The sequence below is a fragment of the Panthera leo genome, chromosome B1 (assembly GCF_018350215.1).
Source record: "Panthera leo isolate Ple1 chromosome B1, P.leo_Ple1_pat1.1, whole genome shotgun sequence".
Lineage (NCBI taxonomy): Eukaryota > Metazoa > Chordata > Mammalia > Carnivora > Felidae > Panthera > Panthera leo.
Window position 1 is genome coordinate 133,188,845 of NC_056682.1, and position 20,184 is coordinate 133,209,028.

At 38.4% G+C, this 20,184-nt stretch overlaps 1 protein-coding gene across 16 annotated transcripts in view; it reads right to left on the reverse strand.

The window, feature by feature from the left end:
* Positions 1 to 1,396: 1,396 nt before the first annotated feature.
* Positions 1,397 to 20,184, reverse strand: part of AFF1 (AF4/FMR2 family member 1) — a 263,840-nt gene continuing 245,052 nt past the window's right edge. For 11 of the 16 annotated variants that reach the window (XM_042935953.1, XM_042935954.1, XM_042935955.1 and 8 more), the window contains 2 exons: positions 19,388 to 19,593; positions 17,617 to 18,366 (listed from right to left, as the gene is read on the reverse strand). In XM_042935953.1, the coding sequence (XP_042791887.1) occupies positions 18,245 to 18,366; positions 19,388 to 19,593 (328 nt within the window). In that variant the 3' untranslated portion in view covers positions 17,617 to 18,244. Of the gene's footprint in view, positions 2,118 to 6,094; positions 6,320 to 10,063; positions 10,153 to 10,452; positions 10,539 to 11,161; positions 12,195 to 17,616; positions 18,367 to 19,387; positions 19,594 to 20,184 lie in introns of those variants that run through there. The other 5 variants (XR_006201829.1, XR_006201830.1, XR_006201832.1 and 2 more) reach the window with 5 other exon arrangements.

Below are 20,184 nucleotides of genomic sequence, written 5' to 3' on the forward strand. Positions count from 1 at the left end.
ATACAGAAAGAGTCATAGTTGTAAAAACAAAACAAAGAAAAACCCTTAGCTTTTTTAATAGAGAAGACTCTTGTTGTTTTCTTAGTCACCAAAGACTTGATTGATAAAGACTTGAACCACAAATTATTTTCATAAGACATAGAATCTGTTTTCTAGGCAAATTACATAAAGGTTAAAAACAAAACAACTTTGTTTATAATTTCTTAAGAGCAGACCAATAATCTAAGAAAAAAACAGTTGTTTTAACAGAGGAAACCAAATTTTAATTTTGCATCGGTATACTTTTGATATTAAATGTTAAAAAAAATTTTTAATGTTTACTTTTGAAGGGGTTAGAGAGGGAGACAGAATGAGTGAGGGAAGGGCAGAGAGAGAGAGAGGGAAACACAGAATCTGAAGCAGGCTCCAGGCTCTGAGCTGTCAGCACAGAGCCTGATGTGGGGCTCAAACCATGAGATCATGACTTGAGCTGACTTGGACACTTAACTGACTGAGCCACCCCAGGCACCCTGATATTAAAGTCTTTTTTAAAACAAGTCCATTCTAAGCTTGATCACATAAAATTCCTTTCTCAAGATTCCCTTTTCACAAACCTTCTGTAACTTTCTATATCCAATTAGGTTTTGTCCTTTTTCCTTATTCTGGAACAATCATTTTATTTTAGGACAAAATTTTTATTTTTTTACTAAAAAGAAAAAAAAACCCCAAAAGTCCTTCATATGTTTCCTTATTCAAAAAACGTTGTTTTCTTTACCTTCTTTTCATATGCAGTTGGTCTTTTTAGCCCTTTTATTTCAAGTAGTTTTATATATATATGTATATATATATATATATATATATATAAGAATTCTTAACTGTTAGGATCTTTAATTCCTAGTTGAAAACTAAGAAAAAAAAGTAATTGTGGGTTGGCAAATTTATAAATATATTTCACAATTTCTAAAGTAGTAGATTTTTCAGTGTGGCACAAATCATGTTTATTAATGGACCCAAATATCTTTTATCTCTGTAGAAAATTAAAAAGCCAAAAGTATATTAACATTAAATGCTAAATGTAAGTTTGGAAATGATTTAGATATTCAATGAATACCCATTATTCAATTAGAGTTAGTATAAACTTTAAATTATTACTTTAAACAATTGTGCTTGGATTAGACATAAACAACTATTGTATTTTTTGGCAAATGTTGAAGACATACCTGCTTTTATTAAACCAGCATACTTAAACTAGCTTGTATTTATCAAGGATTGTCTTAGATCATAAACTTGAAAAAATCTGGGTTAGTTTCTATACTTCTGAGAGTATCTTGATAAAACACTTTTCTTTAAATAGAGCTCTTTACAATTTTGGTAATACCATCTGGAAAGAGAAAAATATCACCTATCTGTAACATACTTAGACCTACATAAACATACAGACATCCAAAAAGTTCTTAAAGCTTTTGTTTTGAAAACTGTAGCCACATCTCAGGTACAACAGTCAAAAGAATTGTTGGATACAAACTGTTTCTGGCAGGTGGACTAAATTAACAGTACCTACTTAGATGGCCAAAGACACTATTTGCATGCTGTAAGGATTTTTTTTCAGAGCTCTTTATGGAGTCATTTTCGTCTTTTAGAAGCTTCTACATGCCATTTAAAGAATACATTCCATGGTTTCTGAGAGGTTTGGAATCTTCTAAACGTGCTTAAGGTGGACCTAAGTTAAAAATTCCCCAAAGTGGCCACTACAATTTCAAAAGATCAGCCATTTTCCAAAAAGGCACAAGAGCCTCATCCATAGGCCAGACGGAACCCATCTTTACCTTTAATGTCTTAACTGTGAGAGGCCCTGTTTTCCAACAACTGTTTCAAAACACAGGGAATCACGTTCCACCCCACCCCCGTTCTTTGAACAGCACAGAGTGACTAACCAAGAAGCTTCAACAAGCAAAATGCAGGTGTGCACAACAAAGTTGGAGCGCTCAAAACACAAAGAGCAGACCTCAGATCTCAAAGAGACTTACCCTCAAATTCCCGGGTTAGCTAGAAAGCAGTGAGTTCACTGGGCTTTGTGGGTACTAGGCACCTATGTGTTCACTGGCCTTGGAGACATTCAGGGTCTTTGGATCCCACTTCTTTTGCCAGGAGATGTCAGAAGTTCAGAAATAACAGAAGTAAAACCAATCAATCACCAAAGTAGTTAATTAGTAAAAGTTTATTATGCACACACCAGAAACACTCAAACCAATATGTGGAATGAGACTCAGGGGAATATTTGTTATCAAGCAGCTGCTTTTAAAATGAGAAAACAGTAACTGTTTATTCAGTGTTAGAATATATTAGTGTTTTCTTAAATGATAGGGAATTGGTCAGTGTGTTACTTCATACCAACTTTGGGAACTGTTCAAGTATTGCTTATTTTCAGAGGCATAAGCAAGAAATGACCCAGGTCAAGTTAGTCTTGCAAAGTAAGCTAAATCAAGCTTTGTTTATATGACTAAACTGGTTTTGTCTGTTCAGAGAATTTTCAAGGCTGGTCTCCATTTGTTTCTTAACACTGCCATGAGTGTTCATGAACATGTCTTAATGTAAGCATGTTTTCATTTATCTTCATAGGTTCATACAAGTGGAATTGCTGGGTTGTAACAATTTTTAAGAAACTACCAAACTTCTTCACAGCGGCTGTACTATATTATATTCCCATCAGCACAGTATGAGTTTTCTGGGTTCTTTTCATCCTTAACAACACTGTGTGTTGTCCTCTTTGATTATAGCCATTCTACTGGGTGTGAAGGTGTAGCTTCATGTGGTTAAATTCATATATTTTTTTCCTAAGGTAAAGGGTTGCTCTCTAGTGGTGCATTCTGCACATTACACGTGGGAAAAGGGCCCTAATGAGAAGCCTAAAGCTAAAACTTGTTAAAATTCATTCATTTCATGTTGCGCCTGCATTGCTTAGCACACCGAGTGCAATTTGAGGCCCAGGTTCAAAATGTTTTCCTCATTACCACTATTCATAGTCCTCAGGAGCTGGCTGGTTGGCTGTGGCTTTTACTTAATCCCCAGAGGTACATTATAGTCAAAACCCTAAGCTTTTCTGCTTCAGATCTCCTCCTCTTTATGCACACAGATCTCTTGGTGTACAGGTTTACACCTGCAGGGTGGCTAATGCCTATGAATAAGGGGAGGAAGAGGCCAGAGACGGTTTTGTTGACTCAAACCTACCACATCCTTTCAAGCCAGAGCCAGAGAAGTAAATAATTCTTACTAGTGGAATGAATGTAAATTCTTTTTAATGAATTGCACACAAATGGAATGTCTGGTGGCTCCTTGGTATTTTCAGGTAACACTTTGTAAATATGCCTGTAGGGAGTTGTAAAGTTTTAGGAGAATGGGTCTCAGCTGACCCTAGGCTTCTAGGCTCTGCTGAAAGGAGAGAGCACTATGCACATTAAAAATAGCAGAAAGTTGAGCCAAGGAAGGAACCTGGCCAGGGATTTACTTAACTTACAGGAATGTATATTTGGTAAGTAATGAAAGATGTGGCTTCAGGAAATTAGGGAAGTAGAACCAAACATTTAATGGTTTAACGTAAGAACCTACAAGTTTTGTTTTATTGCAACAGGATATTTTTTTTTAAGTGTCCATATGTGAAATTTCCCTAACTTCCTGTGTTTTAGGTAAATGTTTCATGCTAACAATGCATTTTACTATCCTTACCTATCCATTAAATGATTATGGAGATTCATCATTTGTGTAAATATGCACAAAAATACATATGCATACTCAAATGCCTGAACATAGAACTGTAGAGAATATAATGGAGGGGTCTTGCCATGGCTGATTAATGTCCCAGTCAAGGGGAAACAAGAGGAAGAAACACATCTGTGACATTTTTGTACACAGTAATTCTACTCCATAGTCCAGTCCACTTGTGTTTCCAATTGAGGTGGATATAAGCGTATAAGGTTCAGGATAAAGTTTATTCAACTTTGGGTTAAGCACTGGATATAAAGGGGAATTAAAACATTCTGGGGTGAATACAATTTTTAAACATGTATTAGAACTTCAAAAATGTTGATATAATGAATAGCGCTTTCCAAAGAATATGTGGAGATTTTCATTAATCCAGTGATGCTGCCATCATGCCCAAAACAAACGTAAGGAGATACTGGAAGTATTTAATAGGGACATACTACTTTTTCCTCTGCCTTTTGAAAATACGTGTTTTAGAGCTAAGTCTGGTGAGTTATTTATATGGACAAAACTACCATATAGTAAGGTGTGTGTATGCTTATCCATCGAGTACTGCAAACAGCTTTAAAGTGTTCTACATATTTTCTGAGCAGTGCTCACTGATGTGTACTCCTCCCCCTCACCCAAGATGATGATTTTGTAGGACAGTAGTCCTTTTAGTGAGTTCTGTGTATCTCTAAATTTTAACCCATCACATTTAACAGAAATACATGATTACTATTACTTTCATAGACTTTAGGATAGTATGTATTTCAACCCCTTTCTGTTTTGATAGGAAATAGTATCAGACATTTAGGTAACTTGCACAAGGTAGAGGATGATTATTGTTTTGGCTTCTGGTTGTATTTTATAGATAATATCATGAAAGTGAGACACATCCTGCTAGGCCAAGGCATTCAGCCTTCAAAGTTGTCAGTTTCTAAGCTAAAGTTTTATTTGGTCCCACTACTCTACAACTTGGAGGACCCTGGGGGGATTCACACTGTTGCCAGTTTCAGTTATTTCATATTTGTTGGGATTTTAACCTTTGAAGTTACTTTGCATGACTTTAAAACTTTTGTTTTATGCTAGTTTCCTTAAAGGTTTATAACAAAAAAGTAAAATCTAGTGATACTTTTTTTTATTAAATAATACATGTCCTCATAAAAAGGAAAAAACCTATCTATTTCAGCAAGCACTAGAGATGTACTCATGTTCTGACTGGTTCAGGTAAATGGATAAAATCTACAAGGCATATGTAAGGCAACATCTGACTTGGGAAATCCCCCACTGTGCTAGTCATTGTCTAGTGACTACATATTCTCAGGACTTCCTTCTCAAGCTCCATTAAATTTTTTTTTTTAAGTTTATTTATTTTGAGAAAAGGATGAGAGCAGGGAAGGGGCAGAGAGAAGCACTGAGGTGCCCCTTGAGCTCCATTTTATAAAACCTCTCTAATTCCTACCCACAATCCAATTTTACTAATTGCCTCTAGTATAATCCAAAAGTGGTTAAATGTTAAGAGTGTTACGATTCTGTTTGTAGAGGACATTAAAAGAGCTTATTTAAAAAACAACAACAACAACAACAAAAGCCACGTTTCCTCTAGTTCATTCTCATAAGCAAAATTCTTCATAATGAAGTCAGACAAATCAGTATCATAATCTGGGTTTCACCTTTTGCTAGCTGCTTGACCATAAATTACTCCTCTTTAGCTTAAATTTGATCATCTGCATGATAATAATGACTAATTTGGAAGGTGGTTTTAAAAATACAACTATGGAAGGTATACAGGACAAGTGGCTTAACACATGTTCTTTTCCCCTTCTCCATGTTTTCATTTTCTAGGTCTGTTGGGCTCTGGGGATGGGGATGTATCATGGAGGTAGTAAATGAAAGGGAAAAAGACTGAGTGGCTCCATTTTGCTCTGGTGAATTCAGGACAAATACATACACACAAGAGGAGTGCTGTCCTTTGCCTAATAGATACACTGACATATGCCATGCTGTCAAGCTTGAAATAACTCTGAACATTGTAGCTACAGGGTGTTAGTTTTACAATAGCATCTATATTAGGATGGGCCAGAGGCAAGGACAATGGCTATCTGAATGGGAAAATACCAGATCTGAAGTTAACCTGTCACCTGGATGGAAAAGAGACATGCCATCCGGAAGCCAGGCACCTTGACCTATACTTTGTGCTACACACATTCTGAAGCATGTCACTTTACACAAAGGAATCACTCAGACTATTGAATGGATAGAATTAAACTTCATGGGGATAAGAAATCAGTCTTCCCTTGCTCTTTTATCTTCATCTAAAATAAGCAAATTATCAGGTTATTAGGACGATAATCAAGTGAGGCTGGGGACTGACCTGTAACAAATTTTAGATTTGATCTCTGTAGGCCATAGAGAAACCTATGGTGAAATTCATTCCATAGATCCTCAAAACTGTGCCCATATTTCATAGCTTCCATTTTATCCAGGATAAATGTCATCTGCTTGGACAATGAATATGTTTTAAAGATTAATGGAGCTTCAAATCCTGTGTATCAATGATGTATGCAGTTTCACTTACTTAGGGGTTGATCATTGCCTCCTACAGGGTTGGAAAAAAAGAAATGGGAATTGTAAGCAGCTCACAGATGATGTTTTCTGAGGTGCAAGCAATGGAGTATTAAGAAAACAGTCCCATTTACAATTGCACCAAAAAGAATAAAATACCTAGGAATAAACTTAACCCAGGAGGTGAAAGACCTCTACTCTGAAAACTCATGAAAGAAACTGAAGAGGACACAAAGAAATGGAAACACATTCCATGCTCCTGGGTTGGAAGAACAAAAGTTGTTCAAACGTCTGTACCATTCAAATCAATCTATGGGTTTAATGCAATCCCTATCAAAACACCAGCAGCATTTTTTCACAGAAGTAGAACAAACAATCCTAAAATTTGTATGGAATAACAAGATGCTGAATAGCCCAGGAAATCTTGAAAAAGTAAAAACTGGAGGTATCACAATTCCAGATTTCAAGTTATATTACAGAGCGGTAGTAATCAAAACAGTATGGTACTAGCATAAACACACACACAAAGATCAAAGTTATAGAAAACACAGAAATGAACCCACAATTATATGGTCAATTAATCTTCAATAAAGGAGGAATGAATATACAATGGGAAAAAGTCTCTTCAACAAATGGTGTTGGGAAAACTGGACAGCAATATGCAGAAGAATGAAACTGGACCACTTTCTTTCACCAAACAAAAACAAAATGGATTAAAGAGCTAAATATATGAGACCTGAAATCATAAAAATCCTTGAAGAGAGCATAGGCAATATTTTCTCTGATGTCAGCTGTAGCAACATTTTTCTAGATAGGTCTAAGGTCAAAGAAATAAAAACAAACCATTGACTACATAAAAAGTTTCTGCAAAGGAAACAATCAACAAAACTAAAAGACAACCTATTCAATGGGAGATGTTTGCAAATGACATGGCTGATAAAGGGTTAGTATCCAAAACATTAAAGAACTGCTACAACTCAATACCCCCCAAAACAACCCAATTTAAAAATGGGCAGAAGACCTGATCAGACACTTCTCCACGGACATTCAGATGGCCAACAGACACATGAAAAGTAGCTCAACATCACTCATCATCAGGGAAATGCAAATCAAAACCACAATGAGATATCACCTCACACCACTCAGAATGGCTAAAATCAAAACCACAAGTGTTGGCAAGGATGTGGACAAAAAGGAACCCTCCTGCACTCTTGGTGGAAATGCAAACTGGTGCAGCCATTCTGGAAAACAGTATGGAGGTTCCTCAAGAAAATTAAAAATAGAACTACCCTATGATCCAGTAATCACACTACTGGGCATTTACCCTGAAAATACAAAAACACTAATTCAAAAGGATACATGCACTCCTACATTTATAGCAGCATTATTTACAATAGCCAAACTATAGGGGCACCTGGGTGGCTCAGTCTGTTGAGTGTCTGACTCTTAATTTCGGCTCAGGTCATGATTCCAGGGTCGTGGGATCGAGCCAAGCATAGGGCTCTGTGCTGAGCATGGAGTTTGCTTAAGATTCTCTCTCCCTCTCCATCCCCACTCATGCATGTGTGCATACATGTGCTCTCTCCAAAAAAAAAAAAAAAAAAAAACCCAAAAACCAAAAAACAAAACACACGCGCACATACACAAACAAAACTTAAAAATAGCCAAACTATGGAAGCAGCCCAAGTGCCTACTGATGAATGTATAAAGATGTGTTGTATACACAACAGAATATCATTCAGCCATAGAAAAGCATGAAATCTTGCCATTTGCAACACGGATAGAGCTAGAATATAATGCTAAATGAAATGTCAGTCAGAAAAGACAAATACCATATGTCACTCATACGTGGAATTTAAGAAAGAAGCCCAAAACAGGCGGTGGTGGGTGGTGGTAGCGAAATAAACCAAGAAACACTCTTAACTTAGAGAACTAATGGTTACCAGAGAGTAAGTGGGGAGGGGAGGATTAAAGAATACACATATCATAATGAAAGAAAAAAAAAAAAAGGAAAGAATGTATACCCATCCACAGTTGCTATAAGAGCTTTTTGGGAGAAGTAGGTTTGGTAACATCAAAAATTTTAAATTTGACTTCACTTTTGACTGAGACATCCCTCTTACAAAAATTTATCCTGTAAAAATACTTAAAAGAATGCACAATGATGTGTTTATCAAGATTCCTAAAAAAGAAAAAGAAAAGAAAGATTCCTCAGTACAGCTGTTTGTAACAGAATAACGGCAGAGGCCCAGGGGAGGCTTGTATGCATAATGTGAGAATGTTTACATAAAGGGAGATATATCCTTATTACACAATATATTGCATCCAAAATAGGATTACCATAAAAACACTGATATAAAATCAAAAGAATCAAAATATACTCCAAATTTATGTTTAAAAACAACGTATAAGTGCGCAATGAGTTCTGGAATGAGATGCACCAAAAGTAATGGCTATTAGCTCTGGAGGGAAATGGATGAAATACGTTTACCCTTGTGACTTTTTTGTTGATTGTTAAATGTTTATTTATTTTGAGAGAAAAAGAGCAAGTGCGGGTAGGGGAGGGGCAAAGAGAATCACAAACAGGTTCCACGCTGTCAGCAGACAGCCCACGGAGACCAATGGAGGGCTCCATCTCACGAACTGTGAGATCATGACCTAAGCTGAAATCAGGAGTTGGATGCTTAACCGACTGAGTCACCCAGCTGCCCCTGCTCTTGTAGTTTTTGCTCTACATGCTTTTATGTCATTTGATTTAAAAAAAATTTTTTTTAATGTTATTTTGAGGGAGAGAGACAGAACATGAACAGGGGAGGGGCAGAGAGAGAGAGAGAGACAGAATCCGAAGCATGCTCCAGGCTCTGAGCTGTCCGCACAAAACCTGACGTGGGGCTCGAACCTATGAACCATGAGATCATGACCTGAGCCAAAGTTGGACTCCTAACTGACTGAGCCACCCAGATGCCCCATCATTTGATTTTTTTTTTTTTTTTTAGGTTTATTTTTGAGTGAGTGAGAGAGAGAAAGAGAGGGAGGGAGAGGGAGGCAGGGGCAGAGAGAAAGGGGGACACAGAAGCTGAAGCAAGGCTCCAGGTTCTGAGTTATCAGTGCAGAGCCCAACACAGGGCTCAAACACGCAAATTACAAGATCATGACGTGAGCTGGCAGTAAGTCAGGCACTTAACCCACTGTGCCACCCAGGAACCCCTCATTTGATTTCTTTTAATGGCCTATCTGTAGATCAGTTGAAAACAGGATTTAAAAAAAAAAATCCACAATAATTTACATGATTGGGAAGCTCTGCAAAGCCACTCTAGCATATCACTCCCTTAAGATGCTTGTAAAGTCCTCAACTACAATCCTGCGTGCTAAGTCCTACCAGCAGGAATAGTTTCTTCAGAGACTGTAGGACAAAGATAGAAAAGCAGGGAATTGAATAGTTAACTGAAGACATTTTTCTAAGGCCCATGCAGTTGAGTACAACTCATTTTTCACATCTAATCGTGTATGTACCTACAGAAAAATGTGTGTGCGTACGCCTGTTTGTGTGTATTGTTGCTTAGATGATAATTTATAGGAATACTTAGCAGTAGAGAGATACAAACCCATAATTGTTTCTGCCGCCTACACATGAAATAAGGTAAATAAGATGTTAGGACTGGGCTGCAGCAACAGAGAAGGGTGATTTACAGCACTTATCCAGAGCAAGCACATGGTCTTTTGAAGCTAAAATAGAATTGTCTGTTTAGAAAGCATTCAAGGTCCACCCTGCAGTCAGTTAGAAGGGCACAGGTCTTTATTATCAGAGCCTTGATGTCAGCGGAGTGTGGTCTACAGGGAAACCGCAAACACCGAAAGAGTCCTGTTCTAAGACAAAACAGACTAGACGGGTACATTTATCTAAGCACAGCCAAAATAACAGCAGATAAAATTCTGATTATATTACGGTAAACACCCGCTGGCCTTCAAAGTTGTTTGGAATGGACTGGAGGGTTCTAAACACCTAGATGTCCTAAGTAAAAGTAGCCTGGAATGTGACAATTTACATTTCCAACAACTCTGGTAAATCGTGAACAAATATCTATTTAAATAATTCAGGCTCCACAAGTGCCTAAATACTTGCTAATACAAATACTAACAAGGCCACCGAGGGAAATTACTACTTACCTTAGAGTTGTTGCTGGTTTTAAATAATACAAAGCCTCTCAGGGTCTGGGAAGCAGCCCACACATACAAGACACCAGAAGCAGAAACTGCAAAGACATTGGCAGAAGTTGGCCTACTTAAAACTAAACAAGCTCTGCTTAAAAGGGCCCTAATAAAAACTGAAAAGCAAAAGATAATTTGGAGGAAACCTTTATAACATAAGGAGAGGTTAATATCGTAAATACATAAATCAAAAGGAAAAAAATTAATAGCTTGAAGGGAAGTCATCTATTCCTTTTTCTGCTCAGCATCCTCTCTCTTTGTTAACAAAACCCTTCCTAATGGTGAACTCATTACATGATTTCGGTGAAAACCTTCCCCACATCTACTGAATTGGACACTTGAACTGGATTTGGGGTACTGGTCACATAACCCATGCACTGCAAATGGCCACTTGGTATGTGATGGGGAAAAAAACTATGTACCACAGGAATAATATCTGAATGAAAACATCAGAAGATACCATTTCCCATCTATCAAATTAGGTAACTTTTCCCTTTGCATTTTTTTTTAATGTTTATTTTTTGAGAGAAAAAAAAGAGAGAGCACAAGTTGGGAAGGGCCAGAGAGAGAGGGATACACAGAATCTGAAGCAGGCTCCATGCTCCGAGCTATCAGCACAGAGCCCGATGTGGGGCTCAAACCCGTGAACCGCGAGATCGTGACCTGAGCCAAAGTTGAACGCTTAACCGACTGAGCCACCCAGGCGCCCCTCCCTTTGCATTTTCTAAACATGATATCTAGAATCGGAAAGGCAATGGATTATCAATGCATGCTAAAATAACTGGATGTTGGAAGATGTTGAAACAGGAAAAAGCCTGTATTTACAACAGCATTCTGGTGGTCATATCTTAACCACTCACTCAAAGTTAGCATCACTGGAGAGTTTAGGTGTCTCCTGATGTAACACCGTGTGAAGTATACCACATACTCTGTAGGGTCTTTTCCAATATAATCAAGAGTCTAAGACTGAATCCAGTTTGCAGGAAATATAGAAGTTAGAGGAATTCCACACTTAGTGGAAACACAAATGTTTTTAATATATGTTATTCATGAAACTTGACTGAATCCTGGTTTGAAAAATAAGCCCTAAGGCCTTTCAGGGACAAATGCTGAAATTTTAACATGAACTGAACTTTAGATGTTTGTGAAAAAGTTTTCTTAGTTGGTAACATGTTACTGACATTGGAAAATGTCCTGGGAAATGCATGCTCAACTTTTTAGGGCTGAAATCTAATTCAGCATAAATATATACATGCACACATATACTAAGGATAATATACTACAATATTAAGTGCTGAATCTGTCCAAACAGTTTGCTTCAGGGATGCTTGTAGAAGCATTCTTTATAATATCCCCTACTTAGAAATAATCTCCATGTCTAACAAGGTTGGTTAAATAAACTGTTGCAACCATGCAACGGACAACCACTACTGATAATCTATAATGGACAAGATAGGACACGGATAGCATTTGTGAAAAAGATGAAAACCAGAGATTTTATGACCCATTTTTCCAGGCTTAGTTCAAATGAGAGCTCTTCCCTAGAGATCCCTTCCCTTCTCTTAATGACTGAAACACTCCCTTTTCCCACACTTGCCATTGCATGCTTACCAGTTCTTGCTGCTTGTCAACTTTACCACAAGCTTGCCGAGGGTGGGTATCTATTCATTAGGACCAATATAAGTAGAGGTCAACCTAACCTAAGGAACAAAAAATGAAAAAGAGGTGGGTAGTGAGGTCTGAGGCTGGAGGGTAGCTGTGGGCAGTGTGGTGCAGCAAGGGGAAGGAATAAATTAAAGGAGCCACCAATTTAAGAGTGTTCATGCCAGGCACTATGCTAAACACTCTCCATATCCTCTTGTACAATCCTCACCATCTTACTAGGTACATACCAAATCAACAAAGTTTATAAATGAAAAAACCCCACAGAGGTTAAACAACTTGCCCAAGGACACATAGCAAACTCAGGGGCCAGAATTCAAATTCGCCAAGTCAGATTTCAGTATCTAGGTTCTTGCTGATTTTCTAAAACCACTGGCGTAAAACATTAGCTCCTTCAGAGTAACAAAGGGAGGACAGACCATATGCCTTTAGATTCCTTTCAATACTAACATTATACAAATCTGTCCATGCAACAAGTTAAAAATAGGCAAATTATGGTCACCATTGCACCAGGCAGTTGAGGTCAGAAAGAAAAGATGCCACAGTGGTGGTATCAAGCTAATTTGTGACTGAAGTTCTTGCAAATAAATCAAAGGGAAGGATGAGCACCCTCTGCCCCCACTTCTGTTCCCATTTTAACAATAAATACATATTGTGAACAATGGCATGTTATTCCACCATGTGAGTCTCGCGCCTTGGCTATATAATGGGAATTATATATGGCAATTTTAGGAATTCGTTTATTCAAGCAAAAGGAAAGCATGAATTCAACCCCAACAATTTCTCTAAATTTTTATTAATTTTTTTTTTTTTACAGCTCGATCCTCTTGTGAAAAGGAAACAATTTGAAGATTAACAAGTCAATTACATGTTTTTGTTTTTTTTTTTTAAACAGCAATTAATCCTCATTACAGAGAACAAACAAAAGATCTGTGGCACAGTTATCTTTGGAAAGATCTTTTGCAAATTTTTCTTCTAAAAAAAGAAAACTATAATTTTCACAGATCACATGTCTCTTTCAAAGGACTATACAAGGCAGCTAAATTTTATTCACAAAAGCCCCAAGTTGCAGTTCCATTGCTGAAGTAGATAAAATACATGGAGTCCCCTTGTGTTGCACATCTTCCCATTGAGAGCATCACTGCTTCCCTATCCTACATACAAAATCACTGTATGGACTAGACAGCTGGCACATTATTCCACAATAACTAAAGAAAAATTCATATTTTAGACCAGTGATCATTTATCAACTGGACAATTTTATTCCTTTTTTAAACAATTTTAATACCAAGATTTGACTTCCTCTAAAGTTATAAGAAAGCAACAAATATATAATATAATATAATATATAATGGTAATAAATAAAAAAAAAGGCAACCCTGCTCAGGTATCATCCAAAACATGATCACATTCAGGAAAAAAAAAAAAAAAAAAAAAAAAAAAAAAGATTTGGGACACATGCCTATAAACACACACACACACCAACATGAACAGTGTATACTTGATATCTGAGGGGGGATGTGCAGTAATTTTAACAATACATGTTGATGGCCTGAACAAAAGGCGAAGTTAATACTGCCTGTGTTAAGCATCACTTCAACATCTACTTTTAAGCAAAGCAAGTTATCTTCCTTAGGTCAGCCACTGCCTGGTCTCACCAGGGCAGCATGGCCACCTTGCTGCCAGTGGTCTTATTCCCTTGTCCTTCCAGGCCAATATAGTACCATCTAGGCTCACGGGGAGCTGTAGGTCTTCTTCCTGCCCTTGTGGGTAGAGAAATATAGGCACTTTTCTGCCCATCACAGTACCTGTTGATATCTGGCGCACAGTGGAACATATTGTGATTTCCCTAGGACGACAGGAAATTCACAGCTCCCTTAAGTAGATGGTGCTTCTCAACTCATCACAAAAACTAAAGAACATGGCCAGTGGTCATCGTTCTTAGTCACCAAGAAACCAACACAACTGGATTGCATACTGGAGGTTTATACGGTAGAAATACCACTTGCAATGTTTGAAGGAAAATCCCCCGACATGTTATTCTGCCAGTCCACCTCCAGCAAACAAAATGACAGAAGATAAAAAAGGCACAGGAAAAAACCTTACATCCATTAATTCTCAATAGAACCAAAAACAATCAAAAGAGGCAACCCACCACAGAAAGGGAACAAAGGAGTAAGTACCGCCATAATCCTGACACTCCTCCTCCATGGCCACTATGCAGAACTAACTTTCCAGGGAGTGAATCTCTGCATTTGTTTCTAAAAGAAGCCCAAATATTCTTGCAAAATTTAAATGTTGGTAATTGATAGTAAAGAGTGTAGTAGATGAAGTGGCAAAGTTTTTCAAAGATTTGTGTAGTGTCTGGGAAAACAAATCCTTAAGAAAAAAGTAGAATCTGTGATAGGAGGTATGGAATCAAGCCTTATTGGATTCATTTACCTTAAGGTATACAAATATGCATCACACTCCATGAAGCAGAAGAGCAAAGGTACACATTAACATTTAAGACCCACATTAACAGGTCTTAAAGCCGTATCAAAATAAATACAGCATTATCCCCAAATTACCATTACTTCAAAATTATGTTTGGTCAACAAAGGCACAATAAATACATCCAATTCAACCAGCCTCATATTCTTGTGTGTGTGAATGTTTATGTAACACATACAACACACACACACATCTCCTTTCATCTATCAGATATAAGAGCTGTTCGTTTTGGAGGACATAATGGTTAATCTTTTTAGTTCTAAAAATTATTGGACAGGAAACCTAACAAGAGTAATAAGCTCCCAATTCTAACATGAATATTTAAGGTACCAATTAAGGCAAGTTTTCAGCCAGAAAGGGGTCAATTGTTAGCTTCTCAACAGCCTGAGATCTGGAATTAAAGGACATAAATGTGTTCTAATTTGTCTACAGGAAAAGGCTAAATATTTTGGTCAAAACAGATCTATAAAATCAAGGTCCTTTTGGCTTAAAAAATCAGACTCATTCAGTCTCATTCAGTACTGAGTATGTCAGATAAACCATTCTATTGCAGTTCTCTTCTTGATACTATACCTGCTGGACCCCCACTTCCTCACCACAGCCAGCATGTGGTGAGTGTTTTCACATTCTTAACCCAGTGTGATTTGGTAAATTTCAGTGAAGTGTTTTTCATTGTTTAGCAGGGCCCCTAGTCTGGCTAAAATCTCAAGTTCAGTGATTCACATTTTAATTATCTCCAGAAAGGACAGAAACATTCAACATTTTAAAAAGTAAAACAGTGTTCTTCCATTTCTTAGTAAACACACACACACACACACACACACACACACACACACACACACACGTACATACATACACACACAACTGTAGTGCCAAAGGCAAGATTTTCACTTCTTAAGATGTTTTGTATTTGTCTCATTTTATAATCTAGTCCTTTCAACCATCTACCTCAGTACAAAAAATCTGCCTTTGGGAATTTAAGCATGCAGTGAAAAAGTGCAGCGATTTTAAAAATTCTTTAGACTTCTATATACAACTGTAACAGGAAAAAGACCTTATGAACATTAAGGATTCATCAGCCACTATTTTTCATATACTCTATTTTAAAAGTAGCCATTGGGAATCCTCTTTTAGGTACAATGCAGTAAGAATCAGAAATATTCCATGATCAAAATACTACAAATTGATCTCTGCAAATTAATGTTTTTTCAAGGGACAAATAAATTTTTAATATAAAGGTCAGAGTGGGGGCAACGCTACACACAAGGAATAAGGCCACTGAAAAAGCAATCAGGTTTATTTATTTTTTTACAAGTGGCTGAGAAATCGACTTAGAAACGTCTTCAGTCACAGGAGCACTGTCTTTCACCGGAAGACCACACACACCCCCCCACACACACCCACACACTCTTTCTCTCTCTTTTTCTCTCTCTCCAACACAATCTGCATAGATCAGAACCTGTCCTAAAAAACACACACTTCCAAACTGACAGGTGACTTGCATTGGGGAATGGTGGGGTAAAAGGGAGAGGGAAGGCCAAGTGAATAAGGGGAAAAAAGGCATTAAATAATCACATAAAGCTGATTCTGGTGTCTGGTCTCCCACATTTTATGAGATGGACACAATGCCACAACCCACCAGGCAATTACTGTTCATTTAACAAAAAGTTTTGTTAAATGGCCGTGCTTTAGAACATCGATAAAGGAAATCTGTCCATCGAAATCACACATCAAATTCTTACGCTCAGGTATTACTACTGCCGTAATTCTCCGGCTTTAACCTAAACATGAGGTAACAAACCTCTGAACTAGCTACTGGTAACAAAATAGGTTGGATAAGACACTGAGGGAACAGCTTCACACAAACAGTTCATATGTGAAAAATAATCATGACTCCCACCCTCTACACGTCCCTTTAAAGATAGACCAAAACTTACATTCCTCATATGGACCTTCAACCTGTTCATTACTCCCTTCTTCATTAATGATACAAAAATGACAAAACATTCTTGGTAGGAAACAAAATGTAGAGGGGCAGAATGGGGTAAAGGTAGTGAAAAATGAACCAACTACAGAGGTAACACTCACTCCTCAATTTTAGTACATGTGCAAATTCTACTTCTAAAAGAGATATAAAGAATTGGCTTTTAAAAACACTGCACTCAAAATAATGCTTCCAATAACCTTCAAAGTTTTAATTAAAAAAATCTGTGCTTATGGTTATGTGGGAATTTTGATCGTGTTCTTTCATTCTAGGTCATTCCAAATGAACTTGGTTAAATGTCTATAACATGGCACTAACAACACATGGGAAGGCCACAGCTCCTCTTTAATCCAATCAAATCTAGTTGACTGAGAACACTTTGGAGTGAAGGCATGTGGTGACTTATTTTTTTTTTTTTTTTTTTTAAGTCTAATTAACCACCCAAATCCCCACATCCTCTCAGGGAGTTGATTTACCGTAGACAATCAAGGGCTCAGAAAGTCTACTTTTTGCTATAAATATAAAATAATTTGTAGCAGAAAAATATAGCCTCTCTAAGAAGTAGATTTCATTTTTCTTTGCTGACAAAATTCTGAGTTGGTTAGACAACATGAGTTACCACATAACTGTAGACCACAGATCAGCACCTCAAATTCCAGCTCTACTCAAATAAACATTAAAAAGCACTTTAGCCATCATCTGGTCAGGTATAAATGTTGGTTCCCTTCTTCCCCAAGGTAGAAAATTCATAATATAGTCAATGGTGACTGCCTTTCACGGAAGCGGGGTGGTGGGGATGGCAGCGCCGTGTCCTCCATTGCGCATGCGATCTCAAGATGGCTTCCCGGTGTGCGGTAGCCCCTCCCTCCACGGCTCTGGTGTAGGCGGACTTGCAGCAGTGACTGAGAAATCGGAGCTGGGGTGAACGTGCGGTACTCCAGGCAACAGGAGGGTTGGGGGACGGGGACGGGTGGGGGGGGGGGGGAGTTGCCTTCAATTTTATAAATTATGACAATACTTGGTATTATCAAAGTGATTGTTCACGGGCAGAAAGTGGGGTACAGTGGAGTCCTTCACAACTTACGCTTTATAGATGACCATTAGAATTTACTAAACAAAACAAGTATTTCCCCCCTAAACTTAAAAGAAAAAAAAAATCATCCACAGAACCCTACACCAAAATTCACTGTTTAAAAAATTTCCTTCTGGGAATGGACTAAGGTGGCTACTGAGATGACATGAACTTGCTCTCAGAGCTGAAACTGCTTCTCCTCATTTCATTTGCAATTTGCATCCTGCTGGTTAAAAAAAGTATGGAAATGTTTCTAGACCACTCATACGCCCACTTAAGTCTACATTGCACTTCTGTCCTTTAGTTAGGAAAGGCAAGATCATCTCTGAGGCCAGCCTCCTCATTCTGCTCCTGCATAACCACCGTGTCCAACCAATGATCACTTAAGTTCTTGAAAGTTTAAGTGGACAAATGTCCTGGCCATCTCACGGTGCTTCTCTTCTTGGTTTGGTGTCCTGATGAGACAAACGTCTGAACTGTTTTTGAGGCTTTCAATGTGCAAAAAAGTTCCCAAGCCATCAAATCAACTTGGGCCTCCGTTAAGGTGTTTTGGTTGCTTGTTTTAGCCGGTGAAAACCCTGTCTTGTATAGTGCACCAGATCCATCAAACTGCTGTTGAGGGCCAAGGCACACACACTTGTGCTGAGCTGAGCAAAAAATTCTGCAAACAAAGCAAAACCAAAACTAAGCAAACACATTTTCATACACAAAAATAATATAGGAAACATAAAGAGTCAAAGTTCCAGCAACTGTATCCCTGCAATATTCTGTACTTCATCATGGCAAAAAAAAATCACGATCTACTCTAACGGCCTGCTAGTTCACACCCCTCTGCTAGACCAGAAAGGTTAAGAACTGAGTTGGTTTTAGAGTTGAATCCATAATGCCTGGCACAGTGGCTGGTGTTGGAGAATACCCTATTTATACTACTGGATCAGCAGATGCATGAATCAGAACAAAACAAAACAATCCCAACATATTAAAAGCATCATTTGTTTGCTAGGAAAGAAAGTTCTAAGAGGCTATGAGAAAATTAAGTGGCTACAGCCAGCTGGCCACCGCCTTCCCTGCAGCCAGGAAAAAATATGTAATGGCATTAATGTGGCATTTACATATACGCATCTCCTTAGTGGTCACTGGCACTGCCACAGAGCGGTCCATCTAACAGCACACCCTATACCGTCTCCTAAATCTTGCATTTCTCCAGGGGCCGTCTTCTCAAAGGAGTCTCAAGAATGTTCACTATGCCTTATTTCTTCCGCTGTCGCTAACCATTTTTCTCAACGCACACTGAAAACAAGCAGGCAACTCCGTATTTAGGTTACACCGCGCCATCTGTTGTGCCCTAAGACGGCCAGGAGCTTTCCTTCTTCACCTGCCTTGTCCCTGTGCTGGAGTTTCAGTTCAGGCTGAAATAACAATGCCAGAACTCCTGAAGGCGCAAGGTGCCAAAACCATTCCTAACTTAATTTTGCTAAGATCGAGCCACAGAAATCTGGCTCCATGCCACCAGAGCTCAAGAAAGAACTGTGACTAGGTGATGGAGCAGAATGGCCAAAATGTGAAAAGAGTAAATACCTACACATTTCCTTTTCTTCGATAAAATGCACATAAAATACAAACCAACAACATCCTTCCCTCCCAAGCCCCCTGCCCCAGGAATTACCAGCAGAGCCATTTACCTTTATTCTTCCTCGTAAGGACCTCAGCCTGTTCCCAAAGATCAAAGGCGGCAAGGACATGGGAAGTGATGGTGACATAAGAAGATGTCATGTTTTGGATGGTGACAGGCATCCCACTGCTCCCTACGCTGCCAGCACTTGACTGGGAACCCATGGAGCTGGCAGAAGAAGGCATTGGGGAAAGAGGGGACGGTGTGCCTGTACTTCTGAAAGGTGAAGAAAAGAACTGGTTAGTCATCTAAACCCACAGATTACGGATTTCTTGTCTCTGGGACCACAGTGCTAGTTACAAAGTTTCCATGTGTATTAGCCAAAATGACAATCACTCCCACCAGATCAGAGATACCCCTTTACCTTCAATATTTGGGGATTTCATAAAATACAACAAAATGCCCCCCCCCCCCCAGTAGAGAAATTAACAGGACAGAGGCAAGGTGTCCTCCACAGAATCAGGCAGGCAAATCTGGATTCTGAGTATGCCTACTCCATTTACACAGTCTACCCCTTCAGCCCAGAAGCCCTCCTTTTCCCCACCCTCAATTCCAACTTCTACTAAGACAATGCTTCCCTGTGAAGATGGTCCTAACCTTCTATATATTCATTCTTTCATCCTCCCCATTTACTGAGTAAAACTCCGTACCCGGCAGTCTTCTAGACACTAGGGAAACATCATGGCTTCCTTTCGGCCACCACCTGAACGCGTCTCTTTGCATTTACCTATCAATTTATCCATTGCATTTATCACATCCCATTATACCTTTCTGTCTATTCCTTTTCCTTCCTTGAAGGCTGGGACC